This window comes from Dipteris shenzhenensis, chromosome 1 (assembly GCF_047967505.1).
Source record: "Dipteris shenzhenensis isolate YYH24624 ecotype China chromosome 1, Dip_SZ_1.0, whole genome shotgun sequence".
Taxonomy (NCBI): Eukaryota; Viridiplantae; Streptophyta; class Polypodiopsida; order Gleicheniales; family Dipteridaceae; genus Dipteris; species Dipteris shenzhenensis.
The window spans coordinates 8,221,920-8,245,326 of NC_141596.1; the positions used below are offsets into that span (position 1 = coordinate 8,221,920).

A 23,407-nucleotide genomic window follows, 5' to 3' on the forward strand; every position below is an offset into this window, starting at 1 on the left:
AATTTCATCTCCCTCAAACTAAGAAAGTTAATAATTTAGTCACTCTGTCCCACCTGAATGACAAAGCCTAGTGCAAGATGTTTGGAGTACTTTTTTGAATATCTATTTGAAATATTCATGTGTGTAAAGAAAGATCTTGAAGAGATTTGATAGCTCAAACTTATTGCAGAAGCTCAATCAGCAATTGGCTCTTGGAACATAATGGTTCTTGGAAAATAAAATCCTATTAGTTAGTCTTCCCTCCCAAGCCAATTAACGTAAGTTAGTAATGCCCGCTCGTTAATACGCTCAATTAACCTAAGCTTTTCTCTCCCCCCTCCCCTGTGCCTCCCCCTTCCTGCTCTCCCTCTCCCTCTCCCTCCCTCCCCCTCTACCGCTACCTATCCTTCACCTCTCCCACCTCTCAGCCACTCGCTTGCTCCCTCTTAGCCTCTCCCTCCCTCGCTCCCTCTCAACCTCTCGCTCCCTCTCCACCTCTCCCTCCTTGCTCCCTCTTCCTCTACTCATCCCCCTCCCTAACCTCCTCTCGCTCCCTCTCTGCGTCTCCTTCCCTTGCTCCCTCTCAACCTTTGGCTCCCTCTCCGCCTCTCCCTCCTTGCTCCCGCTGCCTCTCAGCCTCACGCTCCCTCCTGCTGCCCCCTGCTCTTGTTGTCTCCCTTTGATATATTTCGAAAGATGAGAAGGGGAGAAGGAAGATTGAAAGGGAGTGGAGAAATGAATGCAAGCGATCAAGAAGAGCGCAGGGAGTGCACGGAAGAAGAGAGCACAAGGTGCCCAAGAATTTTGGGGGTGGAGAAGAAGGGTATGGGCAAAACTTTTGAGTTGCTAGATTTTTTGGGGAGCTATTCGTGATCATGCGCCAGAAGGAGCTAGAACAATCGAAAATGACAGGGATTAAAATTTCACATCGAACTTAGGTTAATTGGATCTGCATGATTTGGGGATGGGATAACTTCCTTTAATCGCATTCATTTGAACTAGGGAGGGAACTAATAAATTGAAGTTTGATTAAAAGTTCTCTAAGGGACATATTTGACATATTTCACCTCATCCCACCATTATTTTCTATTGAATTCACAACTAGAACAAGAGTCTACTGGCACATTTTTGAATATCTACTTGATATTTTTGAAAATTGCCCACGTCACTATTTCAACATTCTTTCAAAATATAATCATACCTTCATTTTGTAGAAGGATATAAATACACAAGGGCAAGTTACTTGATATTTTGAAAATTGCCCACATCACTCTTTCAACATTCTTTCGAAATGTAATCATACCTTCATTTTGTTGTAGGATATAAATACTCCAAGGCAAGTACCCCTTGTCTTTCGTCTTTCCCCACACCATCTTGTTGATCTCATTCGTTCTTTTACTTCATTTCCTAAAGTTTTTTTTGGCCTGCCCAAAGGTTAGGTCTTAGTAATGAAATCACGTCCAAGAAACTAAATTAAAGAGGTTTTTTCAAAAGATCAATGGGGTTTTTATGCAGCACAAGAGACGATATCTGCTTGAATTTCACCAATTTCTAAGAATTTCAAGAAGATGTGTCCTCTCTCTCTTTTTCATCCATATTCGTCTTCTCCTTTCTCTTTCTATGTCCAACTGTGTGTTCACGTTGCCTTCTTCCTCCTCCCTCTCACCATCCTTCTCACTCCCACGACTTTCTTTCATCTCCGTCCTCTTCACCTCCCCACCTTCAAAAGCCTGCCCAAGGCAGGCCCATTGAATGGAATCCACTCTTGTTACTAAAAAGTCTAAGATTGTTGAATTTTTTGTACTACTATTTGCAATATTCATGTGGCTATTCAAGAAGATGTGTCCTCTCTCTCTTTTTCATCCATATTCGTCTTCTCCTTTCTCTTTCTATGTCCAACTGTGTGTTCACGTTGCCTTCTTCCTCCTCCCTCTCACCATCCTTCTCACTCCCACGACTTTCTTTCATCTCCGTCCTCTTCACCTCCCCACCTTCAAAAGCCTGCCCAAGGCAGGCCCATTGAATGGAATCCACTCTTGTTACTAAAAAGTCTAAGATTGTTGAAATTTTTGTGCTACTATTTGCAATATTCATGTGGCTAAAGAAAGACCTTGAAGATATGCTAGCTGAATTTAATTGCCAAAGCTGAGTTAGCAATTTAGTCACCTCAACCAATAGTTATTCTATTGAAATGACTACTGATACAAGAATGTACAGGCACACTTTTGAATATCTACTTCATATTTAGAAAATTGCCCACATCACTATCTCAACACTCTTTCGAAATGTAACCATACCTTAATTTTGTATAACTATATAAATACACCTCGTCTGTACTCTTTCCTGACAACATTCTGCTTTACTCTTTCCCAACGACGTTCTGTCGATGATATCTCATTGATTCTTTACTTCATTCCCTATCGGTTTTTTTACTAAGTCTTTAAGATTGTTGACTTTTGTAGTTACCTAAAGGCTAGTTTGCTCATCTTCAACAAATTGGCTTGAATAAAGCACTCAACCCTCAATCACAGCAGTCTAGCCAGCAGAAAATTCCATATGATAAAAATCAAAGAAACTTATAATAAACCCCTCCCTTTTTCCCATATATCTCGTCTAATCTCAGCAGATGGAACCACATTTTCTCAACAGCGCTATACAAAGCCTTTGAGTGTATATAACATTTGGCCTACAACAGCAGCTAGCATATTACTAATGATCACTGGCCAGGTGTCAAAGACATTGGCTAAATTGTCCCTATGGAGGATAGCAAAATGAATGCAACCACATTTTCTCAACAGTGCTATACAAAGCCTTTGAGTGTAAATAACATTTGGCCTACAACAGCAGCTAGCATATTACTAATGATCACTGGCTAGGTGTCAAAGACATTGGCTAAATTGTCCCTTTGCAGGATAGCAAAATGAAAGAAGGCAGAGTATTGCCACAACTTCCCACAAACTGCCAATACAAAGCCTTTGAGTGTAAATAACATTTGGCCTACAACAGCAGCTACCACATTACTAATGATCACTGGCTAGGTGTCATAGACATTGGCTGAATTGTCCCTTTGCAGGATAGCAAAATGAAAGAAGGCAGAGTATTGCCAGAACTTCACACAAACTGCCAACCTTTTCAAGGGTAACGTGCATGGAATTTCCCCACATGCATGGACAGAACTGGAGTGAAACTGGGACGAAATCCAGCCACCATAGCATGTGAGCTGGTTAATTGTACAAGGATCTATCCACTTTAGCACAGTACTGCCACAATTTTAGTTAGAAGGGCTTTCTCGAGTGAACTGTACGAACTGCAGATTAAAACATGCTCGAGTAGACACGAGAATGATAACCTAGGACACATGTATTGTTCCCTGAGACAACAAATTGCACACGAATCTAACATCCACTGTAATCACAGCTTGCCCCATGTACACCTCCTGAGGACTAGTCCTGATCATCGTCTTTTCCACCATGTGGGAAAAATAGGATAATTGCCAATAATTGCCAGGAGTCCAGAATATACTAAAGTGCTTTCCAAGATAGTTGCTTTCCAGAATACACATCGACTGCCAGGGGTCCAGGACACACTATAGTGCTTTCCAAGATAAAGCAACTACAAATAGCAAGGGAAAAAATTAGCAAGCAGTCACTAAGCTTCTACACTCCATGTGGTATCTTCCAGACCTAAACACTCTCAAACAGAATAGTTGCACCTACCCAGAAACTGCCTGAAATCCAGAGTGCAAAGTATGAACTGCATGCATAACACAATTGGGAGGACAGGTACATACTCTAGAGAGGAAGAGTGTATTGTTTCTTAGAGAGCACAAACAAAAGATGAATCAAACTAACTGTAATCATAATGTACATACCTCCTGAAAGCTCCTGGCAGAAATGGAATCAGCAAGCACTTACAAGGATATCCAGAACACACTTGGAGCAAAAGGGGGAAAAAACACTAGTCATCAAGCTAGTATTTTCTCACTCCTCATGTTAGGCTGTTTGAAGTAGGGCACAAGTATTCTGTCTCGCCTGTGAGATTGTACATGATGTATAGATCTGGAAGGTCATACATGAGGTGTATGTGCCTGGACTAAGAGCACAAACCATTTCTTATACTAGTCTACTAGAGTACAAGATCCACTACCCGATAAAACCTGTCTGTGAAGTGCCCAGCTTTCAGCTGTTCTTCAGACTCTCAAATTTCCTAGTTCACTAAACATACTGAATACTTAGTATGCACACTCACCTTCATGATGTAATGTTTCGAGTTTCTAGACGTCTCAAAGGAGGAACAAACAAATTTTCACGAGCTGCTAATAAAGAGCATCTGTCTCACATCTAGCTCCCTAGCTTAGATGACAATGAGCCTTCTACAATAAATTTACAGATTCAATTTGAACAATAGTTAGCACTAAGATCCTTCCAAATGCCAGAGAGAACAGAGTCCAATTAAAGTGGAGTCATGGCCAGCAAAACTTCTATTCATGTATTGACATTGCCATAGCTCAATTTCGATATATGACCTTGCTGGGCATTGATTCTAAGCACTGTCACAATATTGATTGCCAGTACTTCCCCATGGCATATGACCTTTCTAAGCACTCTGTCACAATTTTGATTACACGTACTCCCCTATGTGTGACTTAAAGTGAACCTGATATGTAGAGCTAAACGTGGTTGGATCTGGCACACTTATCTATACCTTCAAAAGACATAGAATAAATCCAATCTTACAGATTAATTTTTTAGAAAAGAATAAATCCAATCTTACAGATTAAAACATTCAAGGAAACAAGCAAAAGAACAAGGAAAAAAGGGAGTTTGAAAGCAACATTAAACTAAATTATGAGTGAATGAGATTTAAGATAAAGACAAAAGAACTACACTTATATTCTCGTCAGTACCCAAGCACAAGCTGCCAATTGGGATCCAAAACATTCAAAACTCTACCACATGTACATTAGTTATCAAGCTTTAATCACGCTTAGCATATTTACATTCTTTATCAACTGTTCAGCACATACATCATGAATTTCTACAAAGCATCTAGAACTTGCATGCAGATAAGAATACCTGACACAAGTCCACTAGGGAATAACGCATATAAAATATAAAATATCAGAAAAAAGTATATAACGAGAAGGACTCAATTTAAAAGCAACATTCATTTAATGCCCAATGGGCTAACTGCTGCTAATGTACAGTCTTTCCAATCACATTTCACGCCTATAAATCCTGTATAATTAGCCGGTGAAAGACATTAAACATTACTTGGCAACACCGAGATAATTATGTACGGAACAACAGCAGAGAAAATGTACAAGTGATCTCATGATCAAGTCCAACTATCGGACTCACTTGGAAGATTTTTCATCACTTGGCAACTTTCCGCTAGCTTCTTAAAAGTGCTTTGTTCTGTTTTCATCTGACAGAGAACGGGCTACAGCTGCAACTACCATAGACTGATTTACACAAGAATTTAAACTCCTGGAACGAGGACGTCAAAAGCCTAACTCTGCCTCTGATGTTCCCTCCCCTCAAAATTTCTTTACAGACAAGGTATTTAACTAAAGTCCTGCCTGGAAAACGTAAAGCAATCCTGGGGAAACTTAGAAAAAGTCCCGCCTGGAGGCAGCAGGTCTTTCTCCAGCAAGGTTCACTCGAATAGGTCGCCCTTCCACCTCCTGCATTGCAGAACGTAAAAAGAGTGAGTTTTGAGATTTTATGAAGTACGAAATACCAGATAAAAGGGGCAGACATGAATAGGTAGCCAATCTCACCGCTCCATCCATGTTATTGATTGCCTCGTTCACTTCGGTCTCGGAAGACAAGGTGACAAACCCAAAACCCCGGGACCGTCCAGACTCCCGGTCATACACTATTTTTGCCTCCACCACTTTGCCGTGTTCACTGAACAGTTGTTCTAGAGACACGTCATCAAAGCCCCACGGCAAGTTCCCTACAAATAACTTGTTGGTATTCGATGAAGGGCCAAACTCGGTGCGAGGGCGAGGAGGAGCATCCCCCCTGGATCGATCGGGAAAGTTGACTCTCAGAGTTCTGCCTCCGTAATCCTGCACAAAAGATCTGCAGTTGAGAATGGAGACCCAACAACACACAGAGAGCACCCTTGCACTGCAGCAAGTGAGTAGAGTAAGCAGATACATACAGCTCCGTCGAGCTGGTTCACCGCCGCGGTAGCATCCTCCATGGAAGTCATTGTCACAAAGCCAAAACCGCGGCTTCTTCCTGTTTCCCTATCATATATGACCTGCCAAATATTGAGAGCGTAAATAAACGAGCAGTAGGGAAAACATAGCAGCAAATAACATCCACTTCACAGCAGGAGACGGACGGCATATCGAAATACAACACCAAGGACGCAAGGCACCTACCTCGACCATCTCAACACTGCCAACCTTCTGGAAAACATCAGCCAGCTCCTGGCTATTGCAGCTCCAGGGCAGGTTCCCGACGTAGAGCTTGGGGCCCTCGGGAGGCGAGCTGGGGGCACCGAACTCGGGCTCTTCGGTGCCAAACTCGGGGGTCTCGGACTCCATCTCTTCCTCTTCGGTGGTGAGGTCAGCGCGGGCAAAGGAGGGGAAGGAGCGGGGACGTTTGGAGAGGGCGAAGGAACGGGAGAGGGAGAGGGAGAGGCTATGGGAGGGGGAGCGGAGGCGGAAAAGGAGGCAATCAGGGCGGGGGGAGGAGTGGGAGGGGGAGAGGGAGCCATTGGAGAGGGAGATGGAGGAGGAGGAGGAGGTGAGGCAAGAGGAAGCCATGGATATGGATATGGCGAGGAGACCTAAACCTAGCTATGGAGGAAGGAAGCTCAAAAGAAAAAGGCTCTCCAAAAGAGAGAGAGAAAGACTTTGAAGATTTACAGCCTTCCTTTTGATAAGTCCTCCCCGGATAGGGCTGCCTTCCCAATCCCCCCCCCCCAAAACCCATTTGTAGAAGATGACCTCCCCTCCGTCCGATCCCCCCCCTCCCCTACGCCCCCGATCCCCCCACGTGTCCCCCCTCCCACTTGCCCTTCTGGATAGCCCTCCTCCACCCCCCCCCCTCATTTCAACAAACCATTTTTTTCCCTCCATTTTCTTACCATTCCAACACATAATAAAAAGGACATAGGGCACCTATTCCACAGGACAGGATTCCATTTCTTTTAGCAAACGCTTGCCTTGCACACATACTACTCTCCTTTGCAATAGATCTTTCTCCCATAGTTGTGTTGCCTCACGGCCTTTACACACACAGAGTGTCTCTCAACCCACCAAGCCACTCCTACACGCACGAGCTGCAACATGCCTTACAACGATTCAATTCCTCATTCCCTGTGTGGTTGGACATGCATCGGCAGCCACAACCCCTTGTCCAAGCATATGGGCAAGGGCTCCGTTCACGATATTTGGTTAATGTCATGCAGCTCTTAGGGCTTCAACCTACTCTTTTCATCACAAGAGGGCACAAACCGGCTCGACAATGTGTATCGATCCCCTACCTGCCGACAAGGGGAAAATCATCGCTTTGGTTGGCAAGGGCTTGGTCTGTAAACACCCACACCTCCAATCCATACAAACTTGTCCCAACCGATAGGCATGGGCTTGGTCTATAAACACCCACACCTCCAATCCGTACAAACTTGTCCCAACCCTCACCACCTTCATCTTTCAGTTCATTTTTTTCCATTGTTAACACATACAACACGACAAGAGGCATCCTTGTCATTGTAGCAACTAACTTACATGAAAGAGCACAGTCACTAACCCTATAATGCCTAATTCCAAGCCATAAACCCCCCTTCCCCCCTAAAATGCATCCTTTTTTCTCCAATCTCACACACACACACACACACATGCACGTATGTGCGTGCATGCCTGCACAACAAAGAAAGCGCACCCATTTGGCTAACAACCTCCTAATGGAGGTTTGACGCCTAGTTCAAATAGGTCTAGGTTTATTAGTGGGTCCGTATTCATACTTTTCTTATTTTGCAAATTCAAAATGTGAAGCCTTGTCCTCATGTTGGGGGAGAAGGATGACATGTGGTATGCTGATGAATAGTGCAATCATTACCAATAATGATAACTCCTCATATATCGTGCTACAATGTGTGAGACGAGCAAACCAATTTTTTGGACATTTTGTTAAGCTCTTGTGTATTGGAAACTTTGCAAATCTCAAGATAGAGAATCTATCTTTATGGCCCTACACCTTGCATGGTGTACTACAACACAAACTTTAGAGTGGGATTTGTGTGACTACTTGTGGTCTGTGACCATCGATGATGATAGCTCAGCAATACCATGGATGACTAGAGTCCCAAGCTTCTAAGTGTGCTATCCATTCCAACTAACATGAAAATTTAAGCCCCAAGCTTCTAAGTGTGCTATCCATTCCAACTAACATGAAAAAGCTAAAAGATTAACCATTGTCTCACTGATAGTAAAGCATAGTGCCATTGCGGTTAGGTATGTCCCCTCTTCTTTATGTACTCAATAATCCAATCCATCTAATCAAGGAGTGTGCCACTACTCACAAAATATATATATAACTTTTCCAACTTCATGACCACAACCACAAAGTGTAATGATTAAAGCCTTCAAGTTCTTTAAAGATAAGGGAATAGTAACGGTTGCAAATCAAATTAAGAGATAGTGTTACAAAGTGTTCCTCATTGTCTTGACATAGTCCCATTTTGAGTGATGCTTGATATTCTAGAGATCTATCAAGGAATCGCACCAAATAGTAGATGGCAAAAGAAGAGAGCACTTCTCAATGAAAGCTAGTTACATTCTTACTAAGAAAAGCACTTATGTTAAGAGTATTTCTAGTGAATGAATATGATAGGTGGTCGTTGAGCGTACATTGCTCATCTTAGGCATGTGGATATTTTATATTGAAAAGTAGATCATTACAGGCTAGAACCCAAATTGATAGCCATGTAACATGTGGTAGGCCAAGATGTAAAGTATGAGAGTATCTTGAAAATAAGAAAGGTGATGGTAATGCATATATCAAAGGAATAATTATAGCAATCTAGATTAGATAAAACAAACCACCACACCTTCTTTCACCTCATTCTTCCTCATTGGCAAGAGCACTCAACAGAGACATAGTCAAAGGATGTTCATTAAGACCAATGCTGAATCAATGCACCAACCCTTATACACATGCATGTGAAGATGTGCAAGACTCTTTGCATGGAGGACACACACGCATGCAAACACACACAGAAGTATATGCTCCTTCTTCCGAATATTGTTACCTATAGTATAATGGTTGGAGGATTGCACAAAATCCAATATTGTTACCTATAGTATTACGGTTGGAGGATTGCACAAAATCCAAAAAGAAGTGCTATTTGCCCAGTAAGCAATTTGGAAGATATTGACTATTTGCTTTTAATACAATCACAAATAAGCTTATTTGTTGAGTTTGGATTGTCCCTCTATCAGTGTAGAGCAGCCTATGAGGGTGACTCAACATTGGCATCTTGATCCTATTAATGCCCTACGAAGGTTTGGCAACCCTTTTTTTTTTTAAATTAACAAAAAGAGATATATATATTAACAAAAAAAGGGGGGGTCAGTCCTAGACCTCAAGACCTTGTACAAAAATTGGTCATGAAGGGGGACAAGCCCTTGACCTACGCTGCATGCAGCACTACTCTACCACTAGATTGTCTTTGACTGCTAGCAGGCCCGTGCTGATCACTAGGTCTTTGGAGGCGACTATAGTAGCAAAGTCTTTCAGCAGGGTCTTCACTTTTCTCACAATTACCGTCTCCCTATGGCCAATGCTAATAGCCTGGTGGAAGACTATGTTGTTACGGGTTTCCCAGATGGCCATGAGGCCGACCGCGTGGAAATACGGCCAAGACGGCAAGGGTGGACGGGAGTTTGGAGCTATCACCGAGCAAAGCTCTGCGCCAGTTGGATCCGATGAAGAACTTGGCCATGAGACCTGCCTTTCGCACTGCCGCTTCTAATTTGTACGACATCTGTCTAGCGGCCATGCTGCTCCATAGTGTATGCGAGATGAGCTCCTTCACTTTGCCACACAGCGGGTAGGAGGGATTCACGTTCATTCATTTTTCTAGTTGACCCCTGAGAGGGAGCCATTGCCACACAATTTTCCACAGGAGGAATCGGGCTTTCCTGATCTTACAGCTCTTCTAGATCTCCTAGAATCTAGCCCGCCACCATTTATGTCCCCTCGTGAGCATCCAAATCCGATTCAGCTCCTTCAACGGGACTAAGCCGTTCTTTTGCGTGATATCTTGGATAGTTGAACCCCATCAAGGCTCCACTAGGACGCTTGATGGTTTGGGGTGACTATGTAGTTTGAGGGCCAGTCCTAAGGAATCCTTTCAAGCACTGCAGTCATATGATCTTTCTCCCCCTGGGTAAGGTATAATTTTTTGTTGAGGGTATTAACGGGGAGCCAGTCGGCTTTTTTGTCATCCTAGATGTCATGCCAAACATTTACTCCTTTTTTGAACAAATTCTTGGCGGTGCAGGTGATGTCGTGCCAACCGAATGCTTCCCCCTCACTTTTGAACGCCAAGCCCCACCAAATTGATGAGACTGGCATCACCACGGAGGCCTTTCTTGCAACTCCACACAAGGTGCTTGACACAAATCTTTTAGGCATCAACAACGCCTCGGGCTAGGTCTAAGCTCGCAATTTTCAGGGGAAATAAGAGACCAGCTTATCATACTAATTCATCCCGGGCCATGTCCGGACACCTTTGCCTAAGCCTTGCTCTATGAAATATTTCATGATTTCAACCCATGGGGGGGATTCGGTGAAAAGCCTAGGGAGCCATTTGCTTATGAGGGCAATCAATTTCATCCCTACATCAGGGAGGCCAAGTCCACCTTGTATCTTTGAGAGTTTCATCCCGTCCCATGCATTTGTTTCTTCTTGTCCTCAGCAGCCCAGAGGAATGCCCGTAGCATCCTTTCTATCTCCAGCCAATGGGTTTTCTTGAAGTTCCAGATTGTGGACACATACATAGTCATGGGAGCAAGGACGTGTTGAACTATGAGGAACCAGGCATTCCAACCCATGGGGAGCCCGTGCCAGGCCCTAAGCTTGGCTTTGACCTTCTCCTTAAACCAATGGAAGTGTTGGCGGAGGGTGCATCCCACCCCGAGGGGGGCTTCGAGGTATCTGGCAACTTCTCCTCTTAAGACTTGTTGTATCTGGAGAGTGCTAAGCCACTCGGGGGGTGGGCCGTTTGCAGTGCGTATGACAAAGGTTTTCACCCAGTTGCATTTAAAGCCCGAGGCAATGTAGAAGCATTCCATAGCTTGCATTAGGTGGCAAACACTTTGTTCATCTTCGATCATGATAGCCATGGTGTCATCTACAAGCAGGTGAGCGGCTAGGTTGTGACTCCTGAGGGGAGCATCAGGCCTTTGATTCGGCCAAAGGTTTCACCTTGCTTGAGGAGGTGGATCAGAGGGATTGTGGCAAGAGCAAACATAAGGGGAGCGAGTGGACAGCCTTGCTGGACAGATCTCTTAAGGTCATATCGTCCCACCGCCCCGCCATTTAGACAAAGGATTGTCGAGGCATTGCCGAAAAGCAGTTTGACCATACTTATGAATCCTTGGCCAAATCCCAGCTTCTCAAGAATTGCCAGGAGGTAGTCCCAGCGGATTCGATCATATGCTTTCTTGAGATTGATGCCGAAGAAGAGGGAGGGTTGCCCCGATTTGCTTGCATAGTCCATGGCAAGAGCAACATTCAGGATATTCTCGAAGAGGTCCCTGTTTTTTATGAAGCCGCCTCATGTATGGATTGGCTGATGACCGCCAAAGCACCGCCGAGACGTGCTCTATCCTGCTTCAATTCCCTATCCAGCTCTCTGGATTTTAAGTGCACCCGCATGGCTACTGCGTCCCAGAGGGAGGTCGGGTCTATGTCCTTGCAGTCTTCACGCAAAGCCTTCTTGATTTCGTAGTTGGCTCTCTTTGAGTTCAGTAGATGATTGCTGAACACAAATGGGACATCTTTAGATCTCATCGTCTTGCATGGGAAGCTGAACCACCATGCGATGGGTAGATGGTCGGAGGTGCTAGTGCCGGTTACCACTTTTTCGTGCCTCGGGTTGTGCAGCCACCAACCTTCGTGAATCAGTCGAGCCTTGCTGCTCTGAAGTCTTCCCCCTTCCGACGGTTGGTCCATGTGTGGCCATCTAGGGTGCCATCCGCTAGCTCTCTACAATCCACCAGCCCATGGGTGAGGCAAAGGTATTCCCAAGCATCTTTTTCTTCACCTGACCTGACTGAGTTCAAATGAGTTCTGTCATTCAGGTCTTCGGTGAAGTTCCAATCTTCGACCACTAGAAAATGGTCCTCAAAAAGCTGCTCTTTGAGGGTCTTCCAGCATGCAGCATGCAAGGAAGAGTCGTTCAGCACATACACGCTTGCGACTGGCGAAGGAGATCCCGACATCCTTCACTTTGATAGCCAAAACATGACCCTCATTGTCATAATTACACTAATGCATTACAATTATCGGTACACTAATTGAAGAGGTCTAGTAGCTAGCTAGGAACGGAATGGAAATGTGGAAAGCATAATGAAAAGAAAAAATGGAAAGGAAATTAGATCGCAGCAGCCGCGCACATTCCAGAATACCACTGAGATACCCTTCAGCTCATCCGTCGACTGGGCTTTCCCGTCTTTTTTATTGGGAAATAGTTTTGTATGCATCTTTAATAAAGTTGAATATGTTCTCTTGGTGGGCTCCTGCGGACCTTGCCACCTCCTTGATTCGTTTGGAAAGACTGCGATTAGTAGTGCGAGCCTTCTCGATACTTGTAAGGTTCCACTCAAACACAATGAGTTCTCACCCAAGCAATGAGCCCCTTGGAAACTTTTAATAATGGCAATAAATCCTTCCAACTTCATTAATAGAATCCTCAAGAATTAGTCCAAAGTTTCTCACCATAGCAATGGAATCCTTTTATTAGAGGAACAAGGGGTGATATTGTATATTATGTATAATTGGTGGCATCCCTTATAACCTCGGGAATCTACGTAATCATAGGCCATTGATGTCTCTGATAACCTTGAGTGTAGCATCTTCCAGGGTCCTCTTCTTATGATATGCTTCGGGGAGGGTCTCCTCACTAGCTTCGTTAACTGTGGCATGCTCAGGATGCATGTCGTCTGAGCTGCTCTCTTTGGGCTCATTGAGGAGGGGCTTGCTAGACGAGTGCTCACTGATGTTGAGGGAGTAGTCGCTAGAGTCTGAGTCCAAAACCACCACATTAGTTTTATCTTTCTTTCCCACCATGGTTCTTGTCGGGTTGATGGGCCTGCTTTGGGATTGGTCTGAAGGGGAAGAGAGAAAGGGTCTCCAATAGGGTTGTCTATCACATGAATTTGTAGGAATGCAAGTATTGGCATTACAAAAGCATGTAGAGCAGGGGAACGATGAAATCAGGTTGGTGGAGCATTCGCTCCTAGCCACAAAGTTGATGGGGGTTTCATCATTTTGTTGTTGCCCCAAGTCACATGGAGTATTTGGAGAATCTTGTATAGGCTCATGAGTGAATAAGTACACATGATTCAATTATTATATTAATTATTTATATAAAAGGGATTCAATTATTTACATTAATTTTTTCCTTGGTTACTTTAAAATGACATTGATTATGGTAGTCGGAACAGCTTTCCTTTGCAAGCACCTTACAATAAGTAAGTCGTGTATGATGGATAAACAATTATGATTTATGCTAGGATCCATTATGGGAATGGGATTTTTACATAGAAGTACGTGAATGAACTCACTTAGAATAAGATGAGGGAATGGAGAGTGTGAGATACAAGTTGACGCGGTTTGGAGGAATGGAGTGCCTAAATTTGAGTGATGACATAGCAAAAGGCTGCAAGAGGGACAAGAGGTAGGAGGATAATTAAAGATTGCAAGTTCAAAATTTTAAGGCTTGAATCTCTTATCAAGGTTTCGATGAAAGTACTCATTAGGAAAGAAAAATCGCAAGTGTTCATAGTCACACATTTCTTACAATTTATAGCAAGTCAATTATCTATACCTAGATGCATTTTCCTGGAAATTCAATTGCATGCCATTGCTATAAGCCCTTTAAGGGTGGTGCATTTAATGGTTACATATAACCATGTCTATAGATACTCATACTACATTACTAATTGAACTTATAGGAGTAAAAGTATTAGCATTACAAAAGCACATAGAGTAGGGGAGGATGAAATCAGGTTGGTATGTGTGTGCACACGCACGCATGCATGCACACGTGCACGCGTGTGCGTGCACATGTGTGTGTGTGTGTGTGTTGTGCCACTTTGGATGTGATTACCACTCTTTTATCTAATTGTATGTGTGTGCCTGTTGCCACTTTGGATGTGATTACCACTCTTTTATCTAATTGTATGTGCCTATTGTGTTTGACTATCTTGTCACAAACACTTATGTTGATTGCTTTTTTTAAATGTGAGCTTGCATAAGGTTGCATGGTTCTTTTCTAATCTTTGCTTGCTTATTGATGACATTTGTCACTTGATCATCATTGGATTGAGTTGATTTTCCACGTGTATCACAATAAAGGATTTTTTAATGCATTTGGATGCTTTTAAACATAGGAATTGTTTTTTGCCAATGACTTCTAGTGAGTTGAGGTTTTGATCTAATGAATGCTCAAAGTCGTATTGGTAGAATAGATCAACATATGCTACATCACATGGAAGTCCACATAGTGATGAACAAGTGATCAACATATGCAACATCACTATTAAGTCATTTTGTAATAACACGATAGTGTGTTGATGTCATAGTGATGTAGCATATGTTGATGTGTTTAATGATGTATGCCTCTATCTGATGATGTGTGCACGTGTTTCATGATATTATAATTGACATGCTCTACTAGTGATATGGCCTACCATGTGGCAATGCTAACATGGCTAGGCATCTAAAATTGGTGGATGGAATGCAATACAATGACAACGGCTTGATGGCATGGCATGGTGGACTCAGCATATGCGATAGACCTGATAGATTGGGAGGCAAGATTTGCTAATGTGGTGCACAATGGGTTGCTGCACGATAGTTGCTAGAACAACAGAGGGCATGTAAATGTCTTTGCAAGGTAGAGTAGAGCAATAAATCGGTGTCATAGATGCATGATGTGCATAGCAAGAAACAATAGTGAGTGTGCAATAGTTGCGACAACAAATGGTAGGGGAGTAAGAGACAGCAGCGGAGGTTGCATGGTGTGGTGTCTTTTAGCAAGGCGCAAGAATAGTTAATTGACAAATTGGACTATTGATGCAAACAACTATAGATGTGTAGATTGATGTGGTATGCTATGTAGGGTGTAATGTAGAGTTGTCAGGCACATGGCATAGAGGGGGACACATGGCTATTGGCCACAATTATGTGGCAATTTTTTGCCAACGATCCTATGGGAGGCCAACAATAGCCTGGAGCTCATTGTAGCCCTCAATTCTCTCTCTCTCTCTCTCTCTCTCTCTCCCCAACTTACGGCTAGCAAATAAAATTTGTCGATAGAATCCTGAGATTTCGAAGATCATCTAAGATGGAAAACATGGCCAGTTTGATAAGAAGGGAGTTTGCCTTAAAGAACAATCTACAAGTGTTAGTTATGGGAAGAATAGAGCTATGGGATGGTGATCAAGAGTGGAGAGGGGGAACCCATCTTAACTACAGCAAATAATTTAGTTGGATAGGCAGTACACACTTCCTTTCTATACCTACACCCTCTTTGTCTATAGATGAGCTTTTTAGAGAGCTATATAGTAGGTGGAACCTACATGACAATAGGAAAAAGGAAATGTAGGTTTGAAAAAAATTGGTCTAGGAAAATCCTAGAGCAATTTTGCACCCTCTTGTGGCTCATTCTACACATGGTAGTCTAGACCCATGCAAGAAGCCTCCAAATAGGCAAAGGCGATGGACTTTGTGCAGAAGATGCAACAGCAAAGAAGACATCTTTCATCTTTCTATGGTATGAAGAGCAGTTTGGAAATGTATCCAATAAATTGGAAGTCAATCCTTTTGCTAGATGCATGCAAAATCAAACAGGAATATTGGACAATAATTAGAGAAAATGCCTTGTGGTGTATATGGATAGCTAGAAATAATGTGTCGTTTAACCAAGTGCATACTAATCTAGAAATGGCTTTTGTATCTTGGTGAAGAGAAACTCAATAGTGTAGTAACCATCTTTAACAACTATGTGGACAAGTTGCAGGATGAGATGGATGAATTTTCTAGAGATGGACCAAGAATCACTGTACCCCCTCCCTTTATTTCTCTAGAGAGAGAAACAGGCTCTGCTACTCCAGTGAATGGGAATAAGAAGGCATCCTCTCTCTACAGATGGACAAAATACTGAAGTGAAGGAAGAACCTCTTTGAGTCCATTCTCTTATATGCTCTCAGCCTATGACCTCTCATGTTATCTAATACCCTTATCTCCGTTCTGCGTGATATCAAATGTTTGAACAATTTTTGTACTCTGTGTGGAAAAATGGAAACTACTTGTAATATCTTATGAATAATATACAACCACTTCTTTTGCTTTAAAAAAATCAAAATCCTCACACAAGGAGACTCAAATGTCATTTGAGAAAGTATCAATTGATGTTGTAATGTATCAATCCCAAGGATCAACATCCACAATTTCTCGATTCCATGCATCGAATATTCTTTCTCATCAGTTGGCTGGTAGCTCAAACAATAAGAAGTTGAATAACTCGAGAAAGTTTATTTATTTCTCACACATATTTGGAGTGTACTTGAGTTTAGTGATGAAGTAGGGAGAGACAATGCTGAAATTGGTTTCATAATAAAGGAAGAGCCACATGATTCTAATGTAGAATCATGAGAGTATTTCCTCCAAGTTCAAATCTCCACATCGCCACTTTCATTGCATGCAAAATCCTTTTCTTCTCCTTTGCACTCTTGCTTACAAGAGCATTTATAGAGACAACTGCATTTTTGTTACCTATCAATTCCTTTCCATTTGTCAAAGACAACACCCTCACAACACCTCACAAGGAATCAAGATGGGTGTGCTTGACATTACAATGCTTACAAGATGGTGAAGCTTTAAGGAATGAATATCTGATCAAAGAAGGGCACTAAAAAGGTCTCTCACACATATGTTAAGGAGGATGCATCACTATCCTTAATACCAAGTTCTCTATACCAAAGATACTAATGCGATCCATTTCAAATTCAAGGCATACTTCAAAGATGAATGAGGGTTTGTTTAGCACAAGTAATATTATAAAGGAAATAGTGTTGTCTATGTATGAGGAAATCCCATAGGTCTTGAAAAATATAAGGCATTTGAAATAGAGTAACCACTTGCAAGTAAGGTTGCAATAAAGGCACGGTTGTAGTGAGCCACCTGGATGACTACAATTCAACTCATTGCTTGAGCTGTAGATAATGTATTGATGGTGGGAAATGACAAGCACTCCACATAACATTATTGCATTATGGGGACGTAATTCTACGGACCTAGCAAGTTTGAATCGTTGGTGCATTGATATCCAATCTTTTCCCTCCTCCCTCTAGCTCATGGCAGTCTCAGTCTCATGGTAGTTTCCTCTCCTACCTTTGGTTGTTTCTTTCAAATTCTCGAGTATATGTTCATATGCTCTTAGTCTTACACTCATGGTGGTAAGTTCATCTCCTACATTGTGTTGTTTATTTCAATGACTATTGATAGTATTCCTTCTAACACTCTTAGTCTCCCCCTACATTGCTAGTCTTCATTGGGTAAAGAGTGCAACACCATAGTGGTTATGATTTCCTTGCTCACCTAGTGACAACGTTGGAGATTGTAGTGCGCTTGGATGATATTAACCTTTGGCTCTATCACCTGTCTCTTATTCTTTCCATATTCTACCACCTACACCAACATGTCATCATTACTTAACTCCATTGATTGGTTCTTGGTGGAGGTCATCAAAATGGCACGTTGCTACTTTCGGGTCCTAGTATTTCTTGACCATTGTTCTCTCTCTCTCTCTCTCTCTCTCTCTCTCTCTCTCTCTCTCTCTCTCTCTCTCTCTCTCTCTCTCTCTCTCTCTCTCTCTCTCTCTCTCTCTCTCTCTCTCTCTCTCTCTCTCTCTCTCTCTCTCTCTCTCTCGCTCTCGCTCTCGCTCTCTCTCTCCTAACGTATATCTTGTGAATTCTTTTGAAATAGGAAAACCAAATGACTCCTTGTGACCAATTTGACCCTCATGTAAGCATAATGGTCAAGTAAGTTACTGAATGCCATTTCTTGCTATCGTGCTCTTGAGATGTGTTTCAATAGATTTGGAGAAAAAATTCATTGCCCCTAGCAACAAAGTACACCCTAACACTAGCTCAAGTTGTATTTTGATGGATTTAATTCAAATTGGAGAAACAAGGCATTGCTTCTTGTAACCAAGCAGACCTTTGGATTGATATGAGAGTCAAATCGACTGCTCAATGCCCATGCTTACTATGGATGTTTGAAGGTGTATTAATTGATTCATTTGGGTGTGAGCACTGCATCCATTTTTCTCACCCTCAAGTCAATGAACATATCAACTGAGTACCAGCCAAGCTTTGATACTCCACAGCTCATGTGCCCCCAATCCAACCGGGATGTCACCACCTCAAGTAGCTCCATTTTTTGAGTTAACACAAGTGATACCATGAAGGCGATTGTCTATCTACCAATTGATGGCCCCCTTGACTTTGTAGTGCTAGAAATCCTCTCCTTTTTTGAGGTAGGCACATCCCATAGCTAGATACAATAGGTATGGATGGAATTCACCAGTGAAGCTTCAAAAGTCATCAGTGTCCTACAACATTGTGCCAACATTTGGATCCCCCCCAAATCATATGCTTCAATGACATCAGATCTAAGTAGAGCGACTATAATCTTGAGCTCAACCTCAAACCTATCTCACCAAGGAGATGGCCAGCCTTTTCTCAAAATATTAAATCCTCTAAGGACAACACTCTACTTTTGTGATGCCCATCAATAGTAACAACTCAAATATCAAAGGTTGCAAAATATTGTGGATGCTGCAAGGTAGACAACAAGCAAACCAAACAACTTAAAAGATGAGGCCACAACATGACCATCAGTGCTTGATACAACTACTTTAGCTCAAGACTAGGACTTTTTTGGAGCATAAGTCAACAGGATGCAAATGAAGTGGCTCAATATTGTAACTTGGTTAAGCAAACCCCTCCACATCCTTGATGAGCACCCTAGGAGGCTACTATTCTTCAATGATCTAGAAGATCAAGATGCTGTAATATTGCAAGGCCCAAGATCAAGTTAGGTAGGTTGTAAAAACTCTATCTCAGACATATTTTGCACCTCACCCCAACTCAAGCTCCACTAGCATGACAAAGGGACCAATAGAACTTATGTAGTGCCAAAGGAGTCCACCCCCACATGAGCATCTCAAACACATATGATCTCAAGCTTGAGTAATAAAAATCCCCATGGCTCAAGCAATTCAATAGCCTAAGAAGCCCATGTAAACCAAGAAGGTCATGGAGGCTTAACACCTTTTGCGATGTGTATGGCTACTTGGAGGCTTAGTTCCATAACAAAAAATGCTTTGAAATCTTAAGGGTTATCCCTAAGAAGGAGAGCATCCATGTCAAGCATGTGCAATTAGTTGCTATGCCCACCATAAAGACTACCACCTTGATAGAGGTATAGATGATCCTTAATGAGGACATCCCTCTCATCTATATCCCTATTGAATCAGTATCTATGAGAAATAGGTGCATGCTTTCACCATCACTAGAAATCCATTGTTCCAAACAAGAACATGCTTTCAACATTCACTAGAAATCCATTGCAACATCAATCTTTATGACAAACATGCACATGATTTCAAATACTATAATGGAAAACTATGGATAGGGTCCTTAGGTTGAGTCTAATGGACACGTGTCATGTTGGATGGACTAGTCATGTAGGCATTTGCATTGAATTAAGTCTTGCATGAAGGGATTGAATAGTGCCTTTTGTTAAGGAGCTACTTAACTTGACTCTCCTTGGTTTTGTTGCAATCTTCTCAAGTGAGTGTCATTAATTTTCAGCATTATTGAACGTTGAGATCTTTGAATATTATCTTCTTCTATATCAGGATGGCACAATGATGTAGTCATGTTGTTGTAAAAAACTCTTATAAGATGTAGTCAATTTACTTGCATCAATTTTGTTTTAAGATTATTGTAGCTTCTAGTTCTTGTTCTTTGAGTGCGGTTTCTTTATTTCATGATTATCTTACTGCGCATGATTAGTTTATGGCTACAAACCTTCAAGGGTATCAGAGTAGAGCCTAAAATGGAGTCTTTGTTAGAGTTGGCCACCAAGTTGGTGATGGAATCTTTGTTAGAGTCGGCCACCAAGTTGGTGATATTGTTAGTGGCTCTCAAGCGTCTAGCTATATGTTATGAAGAAGGGACTATTTTTTGTTGTTTTTGGTTTAGAGAAGAAACATTCTAGGGATATTGTGCAAGACACACTTGATAAAATGGCACAATAGGAGAGTTGAAATGAGAAGGCTCTCAAAATCCTAGGAAGAGTTCTTAGAGGCAAGTTTGGCCATCATCTAAACTTAACTAGACGTGCATGCAAAAACTGGATCATAGTAGAAATGTTGTTTTGTTCCGCACCCAAGAATTCAAAGGTTCTCTTGGAGAAAGAATGCTTTAGTTTAAAGATGTTAAAGGATATGAATTTGGGAGAGCATCTCAACCATGTGCGGGCAATACTTTAACAACTTCTAGATTTGGGTGTATGACTTGAAGCTAATGACACTAAAGCTACTTTGTTGTCTAGCCTTACACTAGCTTATGATGATATGGTAAAGATCTTATGCGTGAATGGCAACATGAGACTTGTAAGAATGATCTCCACTCTTCTTGACAATGAGAAACCCCATTTACACACCAGTTCCTATGATTATCAGATGAGCTTACATTTCCAAGGTACCAACTAGCAATGGGAAGTCTCTAAAGAAAAATAACTAGAGCAAGTATACCTATGGGTAGTGCGGCAAGAAAGGCCACAAGGAAGGATTATGTTGCAAGAAAAGACATGATATTAAAAAGAAGAACAATATGTAGTTCATTTGGTCACTGCTGATAAGTGTAGTGGAAGGTGAAACTTTTGCATTTAAAAATGTGCATCAACTCAATACAGTACAATGAATAATTTTCCAATTGTCTTTTGTAAGACAAACATACCATGTAACCTAGAGTATAATGAATAATCTAATAGTTGTATTTTGTGAGGCCAAAAATACCCTGTAAAGTTGGGCAGTTTATTTCCATCAGTCATAGTTTTTATGGTGTTGCATGTTTTGGTCACCTATTCGAATTTGGTTAGGTGTGATTGTTTTGGATAGAAAAAGTTTAATGTTCTTACATAGATATTTTTGTACTTGCTCGGCTCTTTTGTTAGCATTGACTTTTGTACAATTCTTTGGTCCGTGAGCTTTTGTAAATGCAAAATTTTTGAGACACTTGATCTTCCCTCCTATCCTCACTTTGAGGCAGACGCTGGAATGGGAAAACTATGGATATAATCCTTAGCTTGAGTCTAATTGACATATGTCAAGTTGCTTGTCTATACTGATCATAGCAAATTTTGAACGTAGTGATTGGCATGGAATTAAGTCATAATGAACATAATGAAAAAAGTCCTCCTTCAATTAGCAAAAGGAAAAAATATATCATAAAAGCAATTGACAACTATAGTCAAAGAGCATATAAAAGTTCACAAATATTACAAGATCCAAAGATGGATTATGAAAAACAATAGAGATAAAAGAGGGATGTTACTAGAATTGTGTACCACCAACAACATGAACCAATAAATGGTGTTGATGGCATTTTCATGACTATGAACACATACAACAAAAAAGACATTGTGTGGATAGAATTCCCGAAAGAACATAGGAATGCAAACAAGACACAACAACATGATGCATTTGAAGAAAATATACATAAAACTTGAACACCAATATTTTGTAGTAGTAAAAAAAAAGTTCAAGTAGGACAAACTTAAGCATTTTAACATGTCTATAATTCTTAATTCAACCTATTGTTGTAAAAACAATACATAGAGCATGAGGACAGACTATGGAAAATTTAGCATTTGTATACACACACATGAACTTGCATATACAACTTTATCACATGTAAGGAAAATAGAAAGATATACTTACTTGATCCATTCAAACATGAATAGTCCACAATTGAAAAAGAAGTACAAAAAGAAATTGAAAGGTTAACAAAAAGTCCCTAATGGATAACTTTAAGAGAAATAAAAAATTGCATGTTTACTAATAAAATACTATTACAATATTTAAATATGATATCATTAAAAAACAATCAACAATGCACCACTAGTCTTATGCAGAATGTCATATATTGGTGAGATTAGTCGATGGATCATATATACACATGATCATCTGCAGCATCATAACATTGCATCAAATTATATCCACACAAATTTCAATACACTAACCTATATTAAAAGGTAGGGCCTTAATGGATTATCCACCTTGTTAGACTTGGAACATTATCCTGAGTTGACATGGCACTTCAAATTAAAAGCTAGACTAAAAAATTTATCAGGGCATGGAGAACTTTTTGGATGTTTGACTAAAATTTGGCTTAAACATAATTGTACACTTTGCAAGACTACCACACCCCTTCAGATTTGAAACTTCATGAAAAGTATTCTCCACACATGGGCAAGTTTTGGAGGGTTCCACATGTGAAAATGATGAATTGAAGCTCTGTGCATTTTTTTTTGTGTGACTAACTGTGACTCACCTTATAAAAGTTGGACCTATTTGAGAGTGACTAACTTATAGAATAGGACTTGACTCTAACACCACATGATTTTGAATGGTGTACATGCCATGATGCAAGAAATATAACATTGTAGGCTTGAGCCAAAGTGGCATCCTAGTTACCAATCCATGGAGAATATTATTGCATAGCTATTCACACCTTGGCTTGTTGTGCTGATCCATCATATCTTTTGATTTCCTTGATTGCAATTGATGGACTTTCATTGCATGAAACAATCATCTTGGTACACAATTATGTGGCTTTCAATAGGCTAAGAAGCAAGCCCTAGAGTTAGCAACAAGAATGATGCCTCCCTTTTACATGTTGTGGTCCCTCGCCCTATAGGTTCTTGTGGCTCTATGCAATTTTTGTAGCTAGGTTCTTGTCCATCTCCTATGGGGGTTTAGGATTTGTAGTAAGGTGTTTTTGTGGTTTCAATTCACCATTAAGTCTTTGTTCATCATTCTTACTAGTATATTGTTGTGAAACTAGCCATTTTGTATGGTTGTTGCAATTCACCATTGA

At 41.3% G+C, this 23,407-nt stretch overlaps 1 protein-coding gene across 1 annotated transcript; it reads right to left on the reverse strand.

Moving 5' to 3' along the window:
• Window positions 1-5,127: 5,127 nt before the first annotated feature.
• On the reverse strand, window positions 5,128-6,900 carry LOC147905325 (28 kDa ribonucleoprotein, chloroplastic-like). The gene is made up of 4 exons (XM_087400767.1): window positions 6,377-6,900; window positions 6,151-6,252; window positions 5,762-6,055; window positions 5,128-5,665 (listed from the first exon to the last, which is right to left on the reverse strand). The coding sequence occupies exons 1-4, from the start codon at window positions 6,761-6,763 to the stop codon at window positions 5,591-5,593; spliced, it is 858 nt and encodes a 285-aa protein (XP_087256893.1). The 5' UTR covers window positions 6,764-6,900; the 3' UTR covers window positions 5,128-5,590.
• Window positions 6,901-23,407: the final 16,507 nt, after the last annotated feature.